Genomic DNA, 21,977 nt, shown 5'->3' with positions numbered 1-21,977 from the left:
TATCCATTGTACCCAGAGTGTCTTCCTCTACATTGGGGAAACCAAGCGGAGGCTTGGGGACCGCTTTGCAGAATGCCTCCGCTTGATTCACAATAAACAGCTGCACCTCCCAGTCGCGAACCATTTTAACTCCCCCTCCCATTCTTTCGATGACATGTCCATCATGGGCCTGCAGCAGTGCAACAAGGATGCCACCCGAAGGTTGCAGGAACAGCAACTCATATTCCACTTGGGAACCCTGCAGCCCAATGGTATCAATGTGGACTTCACAAGCTTCAAAATCTCCCCTTCCCCCACCGCATCCCAAAACCAGCCCAGTTCGTCCCCTCCACCCACTGCATCCCAAAACCAGCCCAGCCTGTCTCCGCATCCCTAACCTGTTCTTCCTCCTATCCATCCCTTCCTCCCACCCCAAGCCGCACCTCCATTTCCTACCTACTAACCTCATCCCACCTCCTTGACCTGTCCGTCTCTCCTGGAGTGACCTATTCCCTCCCTACCTCCCCACCTATACTCTCCTCTCCATCTATCTTCTTTTCTCTCCGTCTTCGGTCCACCTCCCCCTCTCTCCCTATTTATTCCAGAACCCTCTCCCCATCCCCCTCTCTGATGAAGAGTCTAGGCCCGAAACGTCAGCTTTTGTGCTCCTGAGATGCTGCTTGGCCTGCTGTGTTCATCCAGCTCCACACTTTGTTATCTTTACAGGTAATACTGTCTGCTTTCGCAAGGATATCCTGTAGCTCACGTTTTCCACTTGTCATGAAATCTGATGGCAAAACAGATGTATCGCTCGTTGGAAATACAGTTGGACTTCAGCTATCCGGCGTTCTTGCATGGTTACTTCATTAATCCTACATACCAAATGGTCTCTCAGCAACTCTTTCAGGGTAAACCCAAAAGTTACGTGCTTCTGCCAGTTATCTTAACATCGTCAATAATCCTGATACTGATTTCCCTGGTCGTCGAACTTTCATATAAATTTGATAGCGTCTCAGAATTAGCGGAGGCCAGGGGTCGTAAAATTCCTCAGCTAAATTGAGAGAGTCTTGAAAGGTTTTTGTATCTGGGGCCTCAGGGAAAGATCAGCTCTTAATAATGGAAAGTGCTGTGGGTCGACAAGCTGTCAGGAGATTTAGTCTTTCCTTTTCATTCGGCCCAACGACATTTGCTTGGAAAATAAATATTCATTGTTGAGGTTGTTGAGGTTGGTTGGCTCGCTGAGTTGGTTTCTTGTTTCGCAGACATTTCGCTACCATGCTTGGTAAAATCCTCAGTGCAGCCTCCGATGAAGCATTGATGTCTATTCCCACCACGTTTTTAAACTCTGGGATACGTAGAGATACATTGTCTCACTCTGGTTTTCCTTCGTCGTGGAATGTCTGTGTGGTCGAGCTCAATGTGTTTATTAATAGCATGCTTCGTGGAGTGCCATGTTTCCGGGAATTCTTGTTCCTGTCCCTGCCTACCCTGGTCTCAGGATCTTGGTGTTGTCCCTGTCCGAGTGGTGGTTCTCCTCGTCCGTGTAGATTGAGGTGATTGAGTATTGGTTGTTTCTTTTTGTAGCCAATTGGTGTTCATGTACTCTTGTCATTAGTTTCCTTCTTTTTTGTCCGATGTAACGTTTCTCACAGCCTCTGCGGGAAATCTTGTAGATGACATTGGTCCTGTCCATGGCTGGGAGTGGGTCCTTAGTTCAGGTGAGCGGTTGTCCGAGGGTTGATGCCCAGCCATGGTAGGAGTCTTGTGGTGAGCTCTGACGTGTTTCTGATGTAGGGCAGTGTGATGACTGTATTGGGGCGTGTAGCCTCTTTCTGATGCTGTTAGCATTGGCATCTTATGAGCTAATTCTTTGGATATCCATTATCCTTGAAAACCTGGAAGAGGCATTCTTCTTTTTCTTGGCGTAGTTCCATGTTGCTGCAGTGTGTTGGTGGCGTTTTAAATAGTGTTCACACTCAGCTTGGTTTGTGTGTGCTGGGACGATTACTGTTCAAGCTCAGTACCCAGTCTCTGTGTGTGTGGCTTTTCAGTGTACTTTCATTTGCAGTTCTCCGTTTGTCTTGCTCTCTACCATGACGACCAGGAATGGGAGCTGTTTGTTCTTCTCCTCCTCTCTGGTGAATTTTATTCTGGTGAAGGAGTTGTTTATAAGTTTGTGTGTCTCTTCTAATTTGGCCCATTTACTGATGATAAAGGCATCATCCACACAGCGTATCCACAGTTTTGGTTAGATTTGTGGAAGGGCAGTCATTTCCAGTCTTTCCAGTACTGCTTCTGCTATGAATCCGGAGATGGGTGTCCCGCTGATTTGCTCATATGTTTGGCCTTTGTAGTTGAAGTGGGTGGTCAGGTATAGGTCCAATCCATCTCAACGGACCCCAGAGTTTAAAAACCAGCTGGGAAAACACGCTGATGCTTCATTGGAGGCTGCACTCAGGATGTTATCAAGCACGGTAATGAAACGTCTGCAAAACAAGAAACCAGCTCGGCGAACCAACCAATCTCAATAACCTTAACACCCAAAACCTGAGCTACAAATCCACTCCAAAACCTTAAAGAAATATTTATGTTTCCAACATAAGCAATTTTCAATGTAGGATCGAAGAGTCAAGTTTCTGAATAAAGGCTTGAAACGTTTTATGTCAGCTGAAAGATGACTGTTGCAAGCAAATTTTCTTCAGGGGCATATTGTTTTCTCTCATCACCACTGAAATAACTCCATGGAGTCAAACAACCAATCAACAATTCACCATTTATTTAAAAGTACACAGCATGTAGTGTATGAAAAGTTAGGTCAGAGCCTCCCCTCAAACAAAAAGACTATCTGTATCTCTGATATATATCTGTCAGCCAGGAATCCCTGATTGGCACAGGGTAGCAACCCCAGCCAAAGATCACAGAGTCAATGAGATTCTCCTGGACCATGATCCAAACACTCCAGACAGCTACTGTTGAGGTGTCAGAAAACTCAACATTGGCGAATGTTGTGCCATAATTTAAGAAAAGCTGCAAGGAAAAGCCCGAGAACTATACACTAGTGAGATTGACACCAGTAGTCATTAAGGTGTTGGACTCTGAGAGATAGGATCTACATGCATTTAGAAAGGTGAGGGCTGATCAGGGATAGTAATGTCCTTATTGATTGGCTTTTTAAAGATATGGCCAAGAAGTTAGTTGAGGGCAGTGGACATTGCTCCATGAGTTTTAGCAAGGCGTTCAATAAGGCACCACATGATAGATTGGGTTGGATGATTAGTTCGCAATGGATGCAAGAAGATGTAGCCAATTGGAAGTAAAATATCTTGATAGTTGAAGACATAGAGATAATGGTAGAGGATGGGTTTTTCAAACTGGAGGCCAAAGAGTGTACAGCGGGATGTTGGTCACCTGGACCAGTGAGCCAAGGAATGACATATGGCATTTAATTCAGATCAATGCAAGGAGTTGCTTTTTAGTAAGGCAAAACCGAGGGAGGGTATCGTTAGTGATAATGCCTTGGGTAATGTTGGCGAACAGAGAAAACCAATGTTCCAGGTACATAGTTCCTTGAAGGAGACATCACAGGTTAGCCAGGTGGCAAAGAAGGCATTTGGCATGCTTCCTTTCATTGGTGGGAGCATTGAGTTCAGAAGATAGAACAACATCTTACATCTGTACAAGATATTGATGTTGCCACTTTTGACGTACTGGTGGTCTGCTATTAAAATGAGGTCACTAAGCTGGAAAATGTGTTTGATTTTACACATTAAAGATGGCAGCGGCAACAGGGTAGGAGGTATTCTGTACCCAGAGCATGCCCACTCTCCAAAACCATGCCTGCCAGATCCTTTCTTTTCCTTTTCATTCATCTTTGCTTTTCTTATGTTCATCTTTGTCTCCTTTTCAGCAGTTACAAATAGTAGTAGGAAGTTTGTGGTGGCCAGCAGTGAGGGCAGGAGCAAAAAACCCGTACAGGCAGGCAGGTGGGCAGAAGCAGGTGCCTTAAGATGGCAGAGGTCACAGGAATAGGCTGCAAAAGCAAGCAGCCACAGTTGTGGAGGTGGGAATGGTCAGATCAGCGGCCTCAATAGGGTAAATCACATTCTATGAGGTACATCTGTTTGACTACATTCTAGTCATTGCATCTGGTCTGGGTGATTTCATTGCAACTGCTACAACAAATGCACCCTTTGAAATGATTGAAGTTTCCAACTTAAGGTAAATAGATAATACTGACTGAGCATTCAAATGTGCTTCAGGACTGCTTTACCATGAATGGCCATCTTTTACAATTGTAAGGTTACTAAATTTTTGAGAGTAAATGCCTACCAACCTATGTTCATCAGAGTTTGAAATTCTTTATTTATGTCTTGCAGAGTGATATCAATATTTGTAGGCTTGACAGATTGCAAAAGTACTTCACTTGTTGCTGTCTGTCTCTGTGAATCATCTATTTCTCTCTCTTAATAATCTTCAAGGCTTCTGCTTCTATTACCTAATCAGGAAGAGAGTTCCAGAGATTCACTACCCATTGAAAGGAAACAATTTATCTCATTCCTGCTTTAAATGAGCAAACTTAAAATATTGCCCCTTTTCCAAGATTGTCTCATCAATTGAAAGCACCCTGTCCAGATTTACTCTGGCAAGAACATTTGATAGCTTAACATTTCAATGAAGTTGCCCCTTAGACTCAAGAAAATATAAGGCTTGACTGTCAAACCATTTTTCACCCTCTCTAAGTGGGTGGGGTAGATGAAAATTGCAAGTTTTTTTTTGCATTTGGAGGGCCATTGGAAAAGTAATGCACTTTAGATAGGAGGGGTAGTTGAGAACTACTATTTATTTGGCATTTGGAGTGCCATTGGAAAATTTTAATAGAGATGGAAACTTGAGTTGTCTCTGAAGGCACTGTGGTGAAAATAGAACTTCCTAGTAAATATTGCACTTTGTGTCATCTGCTACAGCAAATGTGACAGTGAGTAGTGTAGGATTCTTGGGTTCCTTTCTGATGTTGTGGTAGTGTCTGTACTTCTATCTCAGGACATTGGGTTTAAGCCCTAGATTCATCAATATATAAAGATCAATAATCCTATACGCGGGGTCCTATTGGACTTTGTTTAACCCAGTAGGTGGTTTTGTGATATTATTGCTCAAGTATTAATCCAGGTTTTCAGGGAATGTTGTGGAGACACAGGTTTGAATGCCGCCATGGCAGCTTGTGGAATTTGAATGCAATAAAAAATAACTGGAATTAAGTATCAAATGACAGTCATGAAAATATTGCCATTAATTGGAAACTATCTGGCTCATCAACTACCTTCAGGGGAGAAAATATGATCCCCTCACCTGATTGTGGCCTGCTCGTAACTCCAGACCAAATAAAATGTGGCTGATTCTCAACTGTCTTCTTGACATTTGGGAATGGGCAATAAATTTTGTCCTGGCCAGTGGCATCCTGCAAATGAACAAAAACAGCTTGAGCACCAAGGTAGAAAAACGTGCCTGACATGTACATAGCGACACAGTTTTTATCTGTGCAATGTGGCAGACATTAAGGAATAGCATAGAAGACATTTCGCACATGGTGAAATACATGATGTGACAATAAAACTTCCAGACTGAAAAGGATTAACTGAACATATTCAATAGCTTTGACTGACGTCAGTCCCTGAAGAACTGAAAAGTGCCTCTGGAGAGTTTCCCTGTTCTTTTAGTAATTGGCTTCTTGCTATTAGCCCTATTTGTTACTGACAGTGGAGCATAAGTATCAACAACAGTGGGGATCAACTTTTCAACAGAAATGTACCAGTGGAGGATTAATTACTTCATCATTGCCTTTGAAAAGATTTATTATCCTGTCCTTGCTGTTATTGGTGTTCCTGGTAAGTGTTTATGTCTAGAAATTCAGTCTATATTCTAATTCATTGTTACTTTCATTACAGTGATCCAAAATTGCATTTATTCATGACCTTTATTCATCATGCCTGTAATGTTGCTGTAAATTGCACTCAATTTAGCTAATATGCAATGGCCCAAATAAAGAATTATATCTGCTGTCTTTCACAAGTCCACCCACTGTAATTTTCTTTTTGACATTATAATATCCTTCAAATCTTGAAAAAAAGATTTAGAATATTGACTGCTTTAAATATCTCATTGATGGCCAATTTTAGGAAATCGTACTGGTAATTCACAGAAAGGTACTGAAATATTTTGGTCGACTGATATAGCATTCGGTTCCAGTCATCAAAGTCCAATGTGTCATGGATGACTGCACAGCAAAGATTCATTTTCCAAGTAGTGGAAGTAGTTTGAATAATTGAGAATTATCTTGTGACAGAATATTTACTTGTTCGATTGAATTTTGCTGTGCTTTTTTCTCTACCCTCACGTCTGATGTGTAATATGCATTGTAGCTTGGATTATGTTGATATAGAATATTGTGCCTGGTTCACAACTACAATGATGGAATGAGATGATTCAGAAAATATTTGCTGATTTTTTAATAGTCTATTTAGGCTATTTCATGTAAACTGGTTATGCTCAGAGTGGAATCACACACTTGCAGGTTTATTCTGTACAATGTCAAGTTACAGATTGAAGAATCCGGTTAACAGTCATGCTCTTTCACGACATGCTCACATTGGGATCCCATGCTTGTGATTAAGTTGTTCAATGCATTCACGATTGTTTATTGTAAAACATAGCTCACAGATAACTCCAGGGTCATGGCACTGGGGTGAATCACACATAAACATCAAAGGAGAGGGTGCAAGCTCACAACAAACGGGAGTATCTCAGTGTCAGAGCACTGGCAAGAGTCCCAGCGATAGAAAGCCAAACAAAATGAGAACCAAATCATTTTATTGTTTGTTGGGTAATTTAGCCATTACATACAGAGTGCTACGTGTTCATTGGAGTACGTTCCTACATGGTTTTTGTCTGTCTTGATGTCACATTTAATTCAAGTAACACGATTCATGCCATTGCGCTTGTGCTGCTGTACCTTTCTGTTACGATAATGCTTCCATTCGTGAAAATGAACTTTTGGTACGTTCGCAAAACAGTTGAAAGCTGTGATCTAGTAACTGTTTCTCGGACTATTTTTGGAGTTAACAGATCAGAAGAACTGAAGAATTTCCAGCACCCTTAATAAAACATACATGCATGTTCCTTTTCCTGGGCTGTCCCAAACTCAAATACAATGTGTAATCTCATGGACTGGCATATCCTCTGCTCACGTATTACTACCATGCCAGGGGATCAGCCCTGGTTGAATGGAAAGCACGGGAGGGCATGCCAAAAACAACACCAGAAATATCTAAAAGTGAAGAGTCAACCTGCTAATACTACTAAATAGAACTAGTTGCATGTTAAACCACGTAGGCAGCAAGTGATAAGCAGATCAAATCGACCTCAAAGCCAATGGATTAGATCTAAGCTTTGTAGCCGTGCCACATCCATTCACGAATGGCATTGGACAATTGAATAACCGACTAGAGAAGGAAGCTCTCCAAGTATCCGCAACTCATTGATGGAGGAGCACAGCACATTAGTGCAAAAGGTAATGCTGAAGCATTCGTTACAATTTAAAATCAGAAATGTTGTGTGCATGATCCATATCGGCCTCCTTCAGTGGTCACCATTACAACAGATACTAGTCTTCTGCCAATTTGATTCAATTCTCGTGACATCAAAAAATTGTTAGAGACTGCTGCGTTCTTCAAACTTTGAGTTCTGACAACATTCTGGCAATAGCAATGAAGACTTGTGTTCCAGAGTTTCTTGCTTCCTTAATTAAGCCATTCCAGTACAGTTACACCACTGAAATTTACCCGACAGTGTGGGAAATTGCCCAGGTATGTCCTGTGCATAAAAAAAGGACAAATCCAACCCAGCTAAATATGCCCCACCAGTCTACTCTTGGTCATCAGTAAAGTGATGAAAGGTGTCATCAACAGCACTATCAAACAGCTCCTGCTCATCAGTTCTGACAAGTTTAAGATCAGCCAGGGTTGTTCAGTTTATGATGTCATTACGACATCGGTTCAAATACGAACAAAAGAGATTAACTCCAGTGGTGGCAGTCCATAATCAATTGCCACAAGACCTGGATAATATTCAGGTTTGGGCTGACAAGTGGCAAGTTAAATTTGCACCACACGGAAGAATGACTACCTGTGAGAAAATATCACTAAGCCGTGACATTGAATGGCATTATCATCACTGAATCTCCCACTATCGACATCCTGGGAATCTCCTTTGGTCCAAAATTGAAATAAATTAGTGACATAAATGTGGATCCAAGTTCAGGTCAGAGACTAGGAATAGTGCAGCAATTAATTCACCTCCTGACTCACCAAAGTCTGTCCACCATCGAGAAGACACAAGTCAGAAGTGTGATTGAATAGTCCCTGCTTGCCTGGAAGGGTGCAGCTACAATAATATTCAAGAGGCTTGGCACCATCCAGGAAATACAGTCTGTTTGATTGACACCAAATCCATAAGCATTGCCCCACCAGCAGCAGCTAACTACAAATGCACTAAGATAGATTGTTAGACAGCACTTTCCAAACCCCGACCATTTCGACCTAAAAGCATGAAGATCGCAGACACATTGGAACACTATCACATACCGATGACCAAGCCACTCACCATCTTGACTTGGAAAATTTTCAGTGCAACTTCATGCCTTTGTGGGAAAATCCAGGAACTCCGTCCTCAACAACATGGTGGATCAACCTACACTACACTGACTTCAGCAGTTCAAGATGTCAATTCACCACTACCTTCTCAAGGGTAACGAGCGATGGGAAATGAATTCTAGCCAGTCTGTGATCCCCATGCTCCATGAGTGAATAAAGAAATGAAGTTACAAGCCTTTGGTTCACATTTCAGTGTGACTGAGTGGAAACTGAACTGGGTCAATGTTATTACTTTCCATGAAAGATGAACAATACCTGAGAGTTTATTCTTCTTACACTACTGGAAATCACCTGCATTTGTAAACACCTTTATTTGCATGAGCTTGTTGTCTGGAGACTTGAGGGGCATCAAAAGTGTGAGAATGCTCAGAAAAGAAGTGAGGAAGTTCCATACATAATATTTGATTGTATGCAGATACAGAAACACGCTTCACACAGAACTTTTTGATCATGAAAGTAAAACCACACAGGTATGTTTTCAATGACACTCATCAACATTTTCATTCAGGTCAACACAAATAATTGACTCTAATTTATCATTAATTGTACTGGTTCACAGATCCCATATTAAACCTTAATCATTCCTGGGCAATATTTTGAAGCTTGTTGTCAGAGTTGTGTTCATATATTCTTGCTCATTGAATTTTGTTTAGCAGCCTGATCTCATAATTTCAACAGATCTGAACTCTGTTTCCTAATAGATTTCTTTCTGTACTTCCCCCCCCCCCCCCCCCCCATATTCATGCTGAATCAGTTTTAACTAACTGTCGGAGAGGAGTTATGGCAAAATTAGTGCAGAATAATGAATTTTTCAGTAACCCAACAGGATTGATTGCTTCTGAAAGTGGGACTTCCTACAAAATATTCGAAGTGGTCTTCATTTTGATTGTGACTGGATTTTTAAGTTTGATAACTGCCTTTGGAAACATCCTCGTTATGGTTTCTATCAAAGTGAACAGACATTTACAAACTATTAACAATTATTTTACTTTCAGTTTAGCATGTGCAGATTTGATTATTGGTGCATTCTCCATGAATCTATTCACTGTCTACATTATATTTGGATACTGGCCTCTTGGCCAAGTAGTGTGTGAGTTATGGATTATTGTAGATTACGTTGTTAATAATGCCTCTGGCATGAATCTCCTTCTCATCAGTTTTGACCGCTATTTATGTGTGACAAAGCCCTTAGAGTATCCTATGAGAAGGACAACTAAGATTGCAGGGATGATGGTTGCATCTGCCTGGGTTATACCATTCATCCTGTGGGCTCCTGTCAGTCTCTTGTGGCAGGTCATCGTCGGGGAGTGGACAGTCAGTGAGGGCGAGTGTTATGTATCATTCCTTAAGAATCCGACTGTAACTTTTGGCATAGCTGTGGTTGCCTTTTATCTCCTTGTTATTATCATTGTGATTTTGTATGTGCGCATATCTCGTGCCAGCAAAAGTCGAATAAAGGAGGATAAGAAAGTAAATCGAGAGAAGATGGTGACACACACCATTCTGGCTGTACTCCTAGGATTTACCATTACTTGGACCCCATACATTGTCTTGGTGTTCATTAACAATTTCTGTTCAACCTGTATCCCCAGCGCAGTTTGGACGATTGCCCAGTGGATCTTTTACATCAACAGTGCAATCAATCCTGTCTGTTATGCTTTGTGTAACAAGAATTTCAAGAAAACCTTTAAGTATCTTCTCTTCTGTCAATACAAGAACATTAATGCAAAATGATAATAAAGAAAGCAACAAATTGAATTTATGAACTGCCCTTGCATATTAATTATTTTGGCATTGAAAATATATATCCAAACTTGTGTGCTGGAAAAATGGTAATTATGTGAGATGTTGGGTTAAGTCGATATCAATAACATATTGTAAGCAAATTTGAACTGATCTGTATTAACTTATTTAATAGCATGTAAAATAAATGATGTTCTGATTATGCCAACATATTTTTGAGTGAAATAGGAGAGACATTAGCACAAAATATCAGCATCATAAACTGCAGTTCTGGCATATTTATCCAGAAATGATCAATTATTCAATCTTGTATAGGATTGGGGATTTCAAGACTGGTAAGAAATTTTTTTAGAATGTGGGGAGAAAAATTCATAAACGAAGACATGAGGGACAATTGTTTTCCCACACAGAGTAGTTTGCATGTGGAATGAACTTTCTGAGGAAGTGCTGGATGTAGGTGTAATCACAACTTTCAAACCATATTTGAATAACAAAATGATTGGAAAATTATGAAAGTAAATGGGCCAAGAACAGAAAGGTGGGACCAGTTTAGTTTGTGATTATGCGCGACATGGACTGGTTGGACCAAACACTCTGTTTACATCCTGTAAAACTCTGTGACTCAATTACTGAATAAACGATGATCATAAGTCCATAAAGTACAATTAACTGCATTCATTTTCTTCAAATGATACAATGCCAACGTTCTTCCAGTTACATTTTATCATAGATGTTTGATTTGTTTAAGCACCACCTCATTCGTACCTTGAATACTACATCAGAGAGAAAGAGAATACTTTCTGTATTAATTTCCTCTTGAAATTATTGATTTTGATCTCTAATAACTTATATGTTGGTGGCCCATGTTGATGTCAATGCACGAACTGGTCCCTCTATTTCCCAAACTTTATCAGCATGAAACAATGTACTTAAATTAAGAAGCTGTGTACACCTATCAACAATAACCAAAACCATCGCGTATATTTAGTGTTATTGAAATCATTAGCATCATGGTGAGTCTCCACTGTTTTGATGGATCCTTAAATTATATAATATAAACAATTCGATAAACTTAATCACCAAATCATAAACACATGTCAGACAATGTTGTTTTGTCTGTCCATCCTCAAGCCTGTCCACAGTTTCAACATGTTTAGCTGAGTTTGTCATGTAGCCTCACTCTATAATATGTGGATTGCTCCTGCACATAACGTAGAAGATTTGTATAGCAAAGTGAGGCAGTGAAATAAAAGAAAAAAAAACAAACACAAATATACATGTTGAGAAAAGTAGGAAATCTTAACAACAGAGTGACAGGAAAAACTCAGAAATTACCAGTTGAAAATAAAAGCCAGCAACCCAAATGCATTCCAAGATGAATGTTATTAACAACTGCCTATTGTTTTATATTTTAGCTTTTAGTTTTGTAAAATTCATAACCATGATAGATCAAGCAGCAATATTCCACGAATCATTACAAATTTGAATCGTAACCAAATCATTTACTAGAATCGACGGTTTACTGAGTATCACCACTATCTGTGATAAAATCTATAGACCATGTTTATTCTAAATAAGAAAACAACAGCTTATATATTGGAATAAAAATATTCTGTAACATATGCCAACATGAATTAGTAATCACTAACTTGCAAACATAAATTATGTAGCCTATAAATCCAGCTGCATTGGCATGCAAACACAAATGGGATGGACAGCACTGACAAGAAAATTAGTCATGGACAAACATTTTGGGTGGAAAATAGGCTGAAAATGACAAGATATGTTTATCAAGAGCCCAACCCAAAACCTAAAAATTATGTTTAGCTTTTGGCAATAACATTATGTTGTTGTCGACCATAATAATCCTGAATTCAGTGACTGATCAGTTTGACTGAAATCTTAGCCTGAGTTTTAGAATGTTTTGTCTTGGAAGTGTCTTTGGATGTTACTTCTTTTTATTTTATAGGAGAAAACAGGGACAGAAGCCTTTTTGCAGGTTTTTGAATATCTGAGTGTAACCTGCTCAGTATAACAGAATTACTAATCTCCTAATGTCCACACAACTTTCTCATCTTCCCCATAATCCACCGTTAACACATCCATTCCATGCATTCGCTGCACTCCATCTTTGTTTATGTGTCCACACAAGTGTGGATAAAGTGGGTGCCCCAATCAGTCAATGGTAACACACAGAAGATACCAGAAGCTGCTGATGCTGTAGTTAGAGTCAACATAATGTGGAACTTGATGAACATAGCAGGTTAGGTAGCATCAGAGGAGTAGCCATGTTGACGTTTCAGTCCCTACCCAAAACATCGACTTTCCGAGATCAATAGTAGCACGTAGGATGTTGATAGTGTGACATTCAAGATGACTGTAATACTGTTGAATGCCGAGGCAGTTAGATTGGCTGATATTTTGTGAGGAGTAGACATTTCTTGGGACTGAGATGACCAATATATTTCAGTACGTAAGATGTTCACAAATATCCACTTGAAAACAAATGAGTCCTTTCACGATTTCCTGCGGATTCCCTCCCACCCAAATTTTTTGTAACACTAATTCCATTCCCTTTTACATTTTCCTTCTGCCTTACAGCCTTTCAGATGGTGCTGTATTCCACACCAGTGCTTTCTCACATTCCACTGAATTTGTCACGGCCCTTGTTCATGCTAATTCTAGTTGCTGTGATCAAATTTCCTCCCCATCTAGGATAAAAGTAGGTTTCCTCTTCTTATTCTTCATACAATTGACTGAAGTTTTGCTGCCAATCTTGCTTCTGTATTTCTTGTTCTACTTCTATTGCTTGCAATATCCCAGCCACAATTTCTCATTAATACCAATGTAACTTTCACTACCTCAACACAAATAACAAGTGTAACCACTGCTCTCTCTGTTCCTTCCTTGCCACTGCCCAGGTTCACAAACACTCTGATTCAAGTGAACCAGTGATTTATTTTTACTTCTTCCAGTTTGACAAATTTATTTTTGATTGTTTGTTTTCTTCTATGTATTGGAGAATTGATGGGTTATACAATTATTTTAATGGATTTTTTTCTTTATTCTCTTGTCTGACTCTAGGCTTCTGTACACACTGCCAACTGAATTGTGCATCTCACTCTGAATGCGCTAACTTCTGTTTGTTATGGGGTTCCACATTTAAACTACTTTTGTATTAGACTGGGAATAAGCTGCCAAATGCAACTTATAATCTTGCATAGTAGGCAAATAATGGCCTTGGCAATGATTTTCCTAGGTGAACGATTCTGATAGTAAGGGATTTGTGCACTAAGCCATTGAGCCCAGAGAAACGTTGGCCACTGCTTGGTATGTGAAATTCCCTCCTACAACTGAGCCACCTTTCCCATCAGATGCCATTTCCATTGGAACCTCATCAATTCCACTCTGTTTCTGCTTTAAGCATTTCTAAATCCTTGACAGATCTTCAGTTGATGAAATTGTCCCAGATACCCGCATCATCCCAATTGCTACTAAATCATCCCATCCTCCACTACGGCACATGTCTTCCTCTCTTCGCTATCCTCCATCCTTTCTGATATTTAACCTGCAAAATCATTTATAGGAAAGGTCAACTGGTGATGTATTTCCCTTGTCAAGATGGGTTACCAATCTGAACTGGTTGTTTCTTTCTCCTCTAATGATGCTTAACCTGTTGTCTCCTTTCAAGATTTCTGCTTTTTTATGTATTTAAAATTCAGATTTACTTCAGGTTCAGTAATTTTGATTCAATTTAAATACTTAGAATGGCATTAAAGTAATTTATTGAGATGCATTCTTGCACTAGAGATAAATTAGGAATACAGCCACAGATTAGGTGAATGGCCCCATTCTAATATGGAAGGGGAATGTTTCTGTGCCAGTGTTCTATCTTCACTGCACTCCCAGATTTACAAAGTTATGTTTGATTCAGTTCTGTAAAATGATTTAAAACTTTTAATCTCTGATCCAACCATGACCATGAAATGCATAGTGTGTTCAAACAGTAATCCCAGTCTGTTTTTCCATTTCTCTGTTACAGCTAATTCAGTGGCAATTGTGATCCTTAGTCGGAGAAATTGCGGCCTATCCACGTGCACCTCTCATTATATGCTGGCCATAGCAATGGCAGATCTGCTAGTCATTATCACTACAGTAATATTGTATCGGATCAAATCTTATTATTTCCCTGGTTATTTCCTGGAAATTAGTCCTTTATGTAATGTCATTTATGTCATGTCTTATACAGCTGTAGAATCTTCTGTCTGGTTTACTGTCACTTTCTCCTTTGATAATTTTGTGGTCATTTGTTGCCAACAGCTTGAAACAAAATATTGTACCAAGAAAATTGCAGTCGGGATTCTATCAACAATGTGCATTCTGCTCTGTATAGAAAACACCCCCATGTACTTTGCATTTCAACCTGAAGAAATATGTGACCTTCAACTCAGTTTTTGTAATTTCAAGCTGAGTTATTACACTGATCCAGCATGGATAACATTTGATTATTTTGATATAATTTTAACCATATTGATCCCATATATCTTCATTTTTTTTGATCAATGCTCTCACAATCAGACATATTGTCATGACAAGTCAAGATCATAGAAGACTGAAGGGTCAAAGCAATGGCAAGGGTCACAGTGTGCCAGAGATGAAGAGCAAGAGAAAGTCCATAATTTTGATCTTGACAATATCCAGCAACTTTATACTTCTGTCGCGTTTATTTGTCATACATCTCTTATATTATAAAATGACAAGAAACTATCCTGAAATGTATAAAAATTCATTACATATCTTAGCAGAACTGGGGGTTATGTTGATGGATTTACGCTGTTGTGCAAGTGTGCTTATTTATGGGGTTACACAATCGAAATTCAGGAAAGAGTTGAAGAATGCAGGGAAATACCTAGCTACCAGCCTTATGCAATTTATTATTAAGAAGAAAATAATTGATTACTTCAGTGCTTCTTTCTCAAAATAGGTAATTATCTCCAGATTTCCATTAAAGCAAAGAACAAAATGAATTGATGTGAATTTGGAACCTCGTGGGAGAGTGGGGTTGGGGGAGCAGGATTGTAAGAATATTGAGGCAGGAACAAGGGGATTCACAGTGATGTTCAAATAACTGAGCAAAAAAGAACAGGTATCCACTTTCACCCACCTTCATTCGTTTAATTCTGAGTTTCATTTTTTTCTGCTCAGAAAGGAAACTTTCCCAAAAAGTCAAACAGATGATAAAACCTTCTTGTGTCAATCGATTTAAATATGCTGTACATTTATTGGTATTTTCTTCAGTAAGTTGCCATTGATTCCTGCATGTATTTCTGTTCTTTGTTTGTCCTCAGATCTGAATATGCCCAAATAAGGAAGCAGGTGTGACTGGACAAGCCAAGGCTACTTGCATTCGAAACCCTGAGTCAGGATAAGGTAACAGTTCTGAGTTAAACATAGGAACTGACAGTCCCAAAAACTTTAATGCCCATTGTACAGGGATGGGATGAGGCCCTTCTGATTTCTCTGTTAGCTGATACTAAAAATAGCTGTTTGTTTTCATGTTCTGAAAACCACTTCTGTAAATGATTCTTTAAATATAACATTGCTCACTCTGACATTGCAAGTTATTGATATTCACCAGAGCAGTGTCAAATCTGAGGATATGGCTCAAACTAATCTGGAAAATCAGACATCACCATGTTGGAATATTGAAGAGGCATGGGGGGGGGGGGGGGGGGCAAAGTCACAAGCTAAAGTGGCTCACATGCAACACCGTAAAAAAAACAGACTATTCATCCAGAGACTCAGACTGTGTCCTTTGAATGGGTTCAAGTCCCATTCTTGCACTTGTACAATTTGAAATAAACTTGAAAAAAAAACAAAATCTGGAATCGAGTTTCATGAAACGATTGTCAATTCCCAGTTCGCTAATATCCTTAAGAGAAGAACTCTTTTGACCGTATTTGTTGTGGTTTACATATGCCATCAGGCCTGTAATAATGTGTTTGACTCTTAACTGCCATGTAGATAAATTAGGGTTGGGCAAACAGTGCTAACCTAGCAGTAAAAAAAAGTAATAATTTTCCTCCTTAAGAAAATAATTGGGCCAGTGATCAAGAGATGAGTGAAATAATTAATTTCAAGGTGTTATTAAAGAATGTGATCAGGGATGAGAAAAGCTAAGTGAGAGTAGAGGGCTATTTGGGAAGGGAATATCAAAAGTGAAGTTTAAAGAAAAGAAATTGCTGGAAACACTCGGCAGGTCGGGCAGCATCTGTGGAGCTCAGACAGAGTTAAAATTTCGAGTCCAGTTACTGTTCTTCAAGCCTGCCAGTAGGTGGGAAATGGTTGGCATTTATGCAGAATATGGGGTTGTCGAGGTGAAGAGTAAAAGTTCAAAGAAGATAGAGCCCAAAAATAGAGAAGTACAGTTGGAGAGACAAAGGAGTAGATGAAGGTCAGCTTGGAAAAATGAAATAGCTGCTGATGGGAACTTCTTGTTGTTGACAATGGATGCAGTTGGTAACAGCCCATGTGATGAAAATGACCACTGTGCGAAGGTGAGGGAAGGCATGGATGATGGTGCTCAAGTTAAAAGTTGTTGATTTTGATATTGAGCCCAAAGGGTTGCAGGTTCCCTCCACAGAAAATAAAATGTTGTTCTTCCAGTTTGTGCTGAACTTTATTGGAGCATTGCAGTCAGCCTATGTCACATTTATTCACCAGAGAAGACGGTGGCATGTTGAAGTGCCAGGAAACCAGAAATTCAGAGTCTTTCTTTGTAGATAGAGCGTATGTATTCTGAAAGTGGTCACCCAGCCTGTACTTTATCTCCCCAATGTAGACGAGAACGCATTATGAGTACTGAATACTTTAGAAAAGCTTGAGTGAAGAGCAAATAAATCACTGCTTTACTAGAAAGGTGTGTTTCAGTCTTTGGACACTGAGGTTGGGGGTGGGGGGAACATAGTAAATACGCAGTTGTTTCACCTTCTGTAATTGCGGGGGATGGTTCCAGAGAACTGTGAGGACATTTTGGGAGTAGGGGAAGAGTGGACCAGGTTGGCCCAAAGACAATGGTCGGGTGGAATTTTGACAAGAAAGTGGAGGGAGATATGTGTCTGATTTTATGGTTTGAGCACCTTCTCCCATGCCATTACATCAACCAGAACACCTCCCCCACACCTCGTAAACCACCACACCACACACACACTAAGCCTTGTCATTGCGTGGGATGCTACCACACAAACTCATTTTCAAGTCTTAAAAGCCCCCATTAGCACCTATTCATTGTTCAAGCCTGATATTTACCCACTCCTTTGTCGATCTAATTCTTCTGTTTTTTCATTGTGCCCTATCTCCACTTATAGTTTGCTCATCCACCCCCCCTGCCATTGCGTCTTTTGCATAAATACAAACCATTCTTATCTACCATCAGTTCAGAAGAAGTGTGCAGATGTTGCCAGACTTGCTGAGTTTTTTCCAACAGTTTTTATCTTTGATTTTGATTTCCAACATCACAGTTCTTTCAGTTGTTTTTGGCCAGAGCTAAGTCCCAGAATGTACAAATCCAACTGGTTATTAGAAATTCTTGACAGAATTTGATTTCGCAGTCTATTTTCTTTTTTACCTCAATATATCCCAAAGAATTTCACACAGGCGTTTTTCCACAGAAAGTCGACACAACAGAATCTAACAGTTTCCACCCCATTCCCTTGAAGAATTTTTCATTGCATCCAACTAATTCCTTTTTTCACAGTTGCTTTCCCCATTCCCCTTGAATTGGGGTGGGACATCTCCAAATTTCCGTTTTCATATGCACATAGAATATCCTGAAGTTACAAAAAGGTACTGTCCAGATGAGCTAATATTTATTTTTCCAAGTACTTTTATTTGAGGAACACGGACTGAGAAGGAGGCTGTGGATAATGTAATTGTGCTGTTCGAACATTTCAGACGATGGAATGATTCCGAGAAAGAGTGGTGTTCAGGAGTGTAAAAGATTGCAAACGTAGGAAGGGTTAAAAAGAATGCCTAAAGTGTGGAAAAAGGCCCTTCAGCCCAATAAGTATAAACTGACCCTCACAGCACCCCATTCAGATCCATTCCCCTTAACGCAACACATCTAGACAACCCTGAACACTACGGACAATTTAACATGAAAAATCCAACTGCCCTTCACATCTTTGGACTGTGAGAGGAGACTGGAGGACCCAGAAGAAACATATGTACACATGGGAAGAATGTGGAAACTCGATGGAGACAGTCACCTGAGTGTAGAATTAAGCCAGGTCCCTGGCCCTGTGAGACTGCAGTGTTAAACACTTTGCCACCTTGCTACCCCAAAGTTACAAAAGCAAGTTGTAGAGATTGGGAAAATTGTACATGCAAGTGTAGGTTACAGATGTAAGCATGTAAGACCAGAAGACTGCAACAAATAGGAGCAGAAATTGGCCATTCAACTCCTTAGGTCTGCTCCATGATTCAATTGGATCATGCCTGAACAGACATTCCTCATTCATTTTCCTGCATTTTACCCATAAATCTTGATTTATCTGCCAATCAAGAATCTATCTGTCGTAGCCTGAAATATACACAAAGGCTGTGAACCTGACATCTCTCTGTGGCAAGGAATTCCAAAGACTCACAAACGTCCGAGATAAGAAATTCCCCTTACAACATTCTTTAGCGTCACATGTATCCCAGTGTAACAACTGTCCCACTCCACTCCAGTCCTCCAGTATGGTCTGCACTGGTACTCAGCTCCACCAAGGAAGTTGCACTGGAGAAGGCCTCATTGCCCCTAGCTGCTCCAGGACACCTTCCCTCGTGCTGTGCCAGGAATAATTTCTACTTGCACTGCTCTGGCCTCATTTCTCCTCACCTTGGTCAGCAACTGCCGCTCCATGAGCTGCTCTTGAACTCATGATGCATCAGGATCCACTCCCTTCACGCTGATCCAGGATTGCTCAAAAAGAGTTGATAAAGAAAAGAAGAGTTCCGGATGGAGTATCCCACTCTGCTGCCATCTTGCTGTCTAATCTTAAATTGCTCACTCTTAATTCTGACAGTCCACTCTCTGATCTTCGACTCTCGCATGAAGGGAAACATCCTCTCAGTATTTATCTTGGAAAGCCCCTTAAGAGCCCTTTGTATTTCAATAATATCACCGCTCATTCTTCTGAAATCCAGTGAATAAACTCACAAGCTGTTTAGCCTTTTGTGACAGGAAAATCCTTCCATACCAACGATAATCCTACTGAAGGAGGTAATGAGCATGACCGTGAATCAATACTTTATACCTGTTGCCAACCGGTTTTCTTTTTATATGTTGATTTAAAGAAACTCCCCGCCCTATTTGTGATATGGGGGTAATTCCGCCACACAGGCTGTAGATACCCAAGGATTACTACGATTGACAAATAATAGATCTACCATATGGCCATAATGAGAACATTCACCATTTCCTTTCCAAGAGAATGCTGAGATGGAATGATAATGTCCAGCTTGTTCAGCAATGCTCATGTAACCAGACAATAAATCCAAGTGAGTATGTGTCAATTTTCTATTCAAAATAGAGCTGAATATGGAAGAAACATAGCTCAGCCAAAAAGGGCGCAAAATGTATATTGACCTTATTAACCCCTCTCCACGCCGGCCCACTTACCCAACGCTCAGTTCCAGATTTTTATCATTAATGCTTCCCTAATCCACATTCTGCCATACTCATTTCCCTCCTCTATTCTACTTCATATTCTCCAATCATGTCATAAGGCTACTCCATCTCCCCTTGCTCATTTCCCCTTCCCACTGTAGCCTTCCTCCCTCTTTTCTCTGACCTGCTTCCCATTGCATGTTTAATTATCATTTAGTCCCTTGTTCTCAAGCCATACACAGCAGTTCTCTTCATGCTCTTCTCATTCTCCTGGGATTTTTACGATTGTTTCTGTTTGTTTCTTTTTCTCATCGTACTTGGCCACTTCCCTCTACCTTTAACCATTCTTCTTTTTCCCCATTCTGCTCTCCTCATGTCAGCTTTGTCCATGTTATTCTCCCCTTTTCCCTCTCTTTCCCAACGAAGAACAGGCTATTCTCTTCCCTCGTCCTTTTTTTTTTAATTTTAGGATTCAGAGAAGTTGATGAGTTCAATGTGGGCGTCACTGGCTGTGGGACTCATGTGCCCTAATTGTCTCACTGTGGTTTACTCTATTGCTGACCATCAGTAGATGAAGGAGGAAGTGTTAGAGCGCAAAAGCTACTCCTGTAACAGATTCTGATTCCACGAACATTGATGGGGTTTTTTTGTGAGGAGGTGGTGGAGTGGAGCGAGTTCGAGTTCCCATCATTCATGTGTGTGTTTTCTGAATTGACAGCAACTGAATAAATGAGTTAACTATCCAGTTTATCTGTGGTAAATATAAGGTTGCTGGGAAAAGATGGAGAGATGATAGGTGTTCTTCAGAGTGTTGATGAGGACACGATGGCCTGAATGGCTTCTGTCTGCATGGCAGGGATTCTGTTTCTGTTCTATGAAATGAAGGCTATTATTAAAAGTTCAAAATGAATTGATTTTCTTCATTCTTATGAGGAGCGAAATGCGTGTTGATGAAATGGAATTGCATATCAATATCCTTGCAAGATTATTTCAAAGTTCCAGGACAATGGAATACATTACGACATTACTCGCTGGATTTGAGGAGAATAAGGTGGTACCCCCAATGACCAAGGAGTCCAGAAGAAGTATCAAAAATCTAATGATCAAAATATCCAACCAGACAGTGGCAAGATAGTGGAATTTTCTGCAACAGAATAAAAGGTTGAGGCCGAAACTTTGAATGCTTTCAAGAAATGTTTCTGCATTATGGGCCCACTTTCATGTCCACCTTTGGACATCTCTTTACGTGGCATTTGCACATTCTCCCCGTGTCTGCATGAGTTTCCTCCGGGTGCTCCTGTTTCCTCCCTCAGTCTAAAGATATGCAGGTTCTGTGGATTGTCTATGTAAAATGCAGGGTTGCAACACACGGTGGAGGAAGTGTGCATGAGTGGGATGATGTTTGGACGCTAAGTGTGGACAAGATGGGCCAAATGGCCTGCTTCCATACAGTATCTATCTGTTCTATGATTCCATCACTCACAGGGATAACGATATCAGTTGAGCAAACTGGAAGAGAGTACTGAGTAGGATGAACAGACAGATCATACTGAATGATGAGGCAAGCTGTAAGGACCAAGTGACCTATTCCTCTTATTTTCTACACTTCTATTTTAATACACGCGGGATTGGTTTCAAATCTTACCATTGCAACTGGAGGGCATTCAATTCAATTTATAACACTGGGGATTGAAAAATAACAACAGACACCGAACACCAAAAATTAGAACTAAATCGGAATTTGCTGGATAAAACTGTCGAGAAAAGGCAGAGTTCCCATCAGTGACCTTCTTCAGGGTGGGAACTAAAAGCTAGTTTCATTGCTGATACTTGGATAACTGTCATCAATTACTTGAAAAACATATCTGGTTCGTTACTGTCCTGGAGGAAGAGAAGCT

General features: G+C 40.2%; 1 protein-coding gene across 1 annotated transcript; it reads left to right on the top strand.

Annotated features, from left to right (window-relative positions):
* Positions 1-9,521: 9,521 nt before the first annotated feature.
* Positions 9,522-10,418, top strand: LOC125467735 (muscarinic acetylcholine receptor M2-like). Its single transcript, XM_048563894.2, has one exon. It carries the CDS (start codon positions 9,621-9,623, stop codon positions 10,416-10,418), a length of 798 nt encoding a protein of 265 aa, XP_048419851.1. The 5' UTR covers positions 9,522-9,620.
* The last annotated feature ends 11,559 nt before the right edge of the window (positions 10,419-21,977 follow it).

The sequence above is a fragment of the Stegostoma tigrinum genome, chromosome 34 (assembly GCF_030684315.1).
Source record: "Stegostoma tigrinum isolate sSteTig4 chromosome 34, sSteTig4.hap1, whole genome shotgun sequence".
Taxonomy (NCBI): domain Eukaryota; kingdom Metazoa; phylum Chordata; class Chondrichthyes; order Orectolobiformes; family Stegostomatidae; genus Stegostoma; species Stegostoma tigrinum.
Note: the sequence above shows the minus strand (reverse complement) of the source record. Positions and strands in the feature narration are given on the sequence as shown.

What these genes read in the sequence shown, in the direction of transcription:
- LOC125467735 (XM_048563894.2), top strand. Translation starts at nt 9,621, where the DNA reads ATGGTTTCTATCAAAGTGAACAGACATTTACAAACTATTAACAATTAT.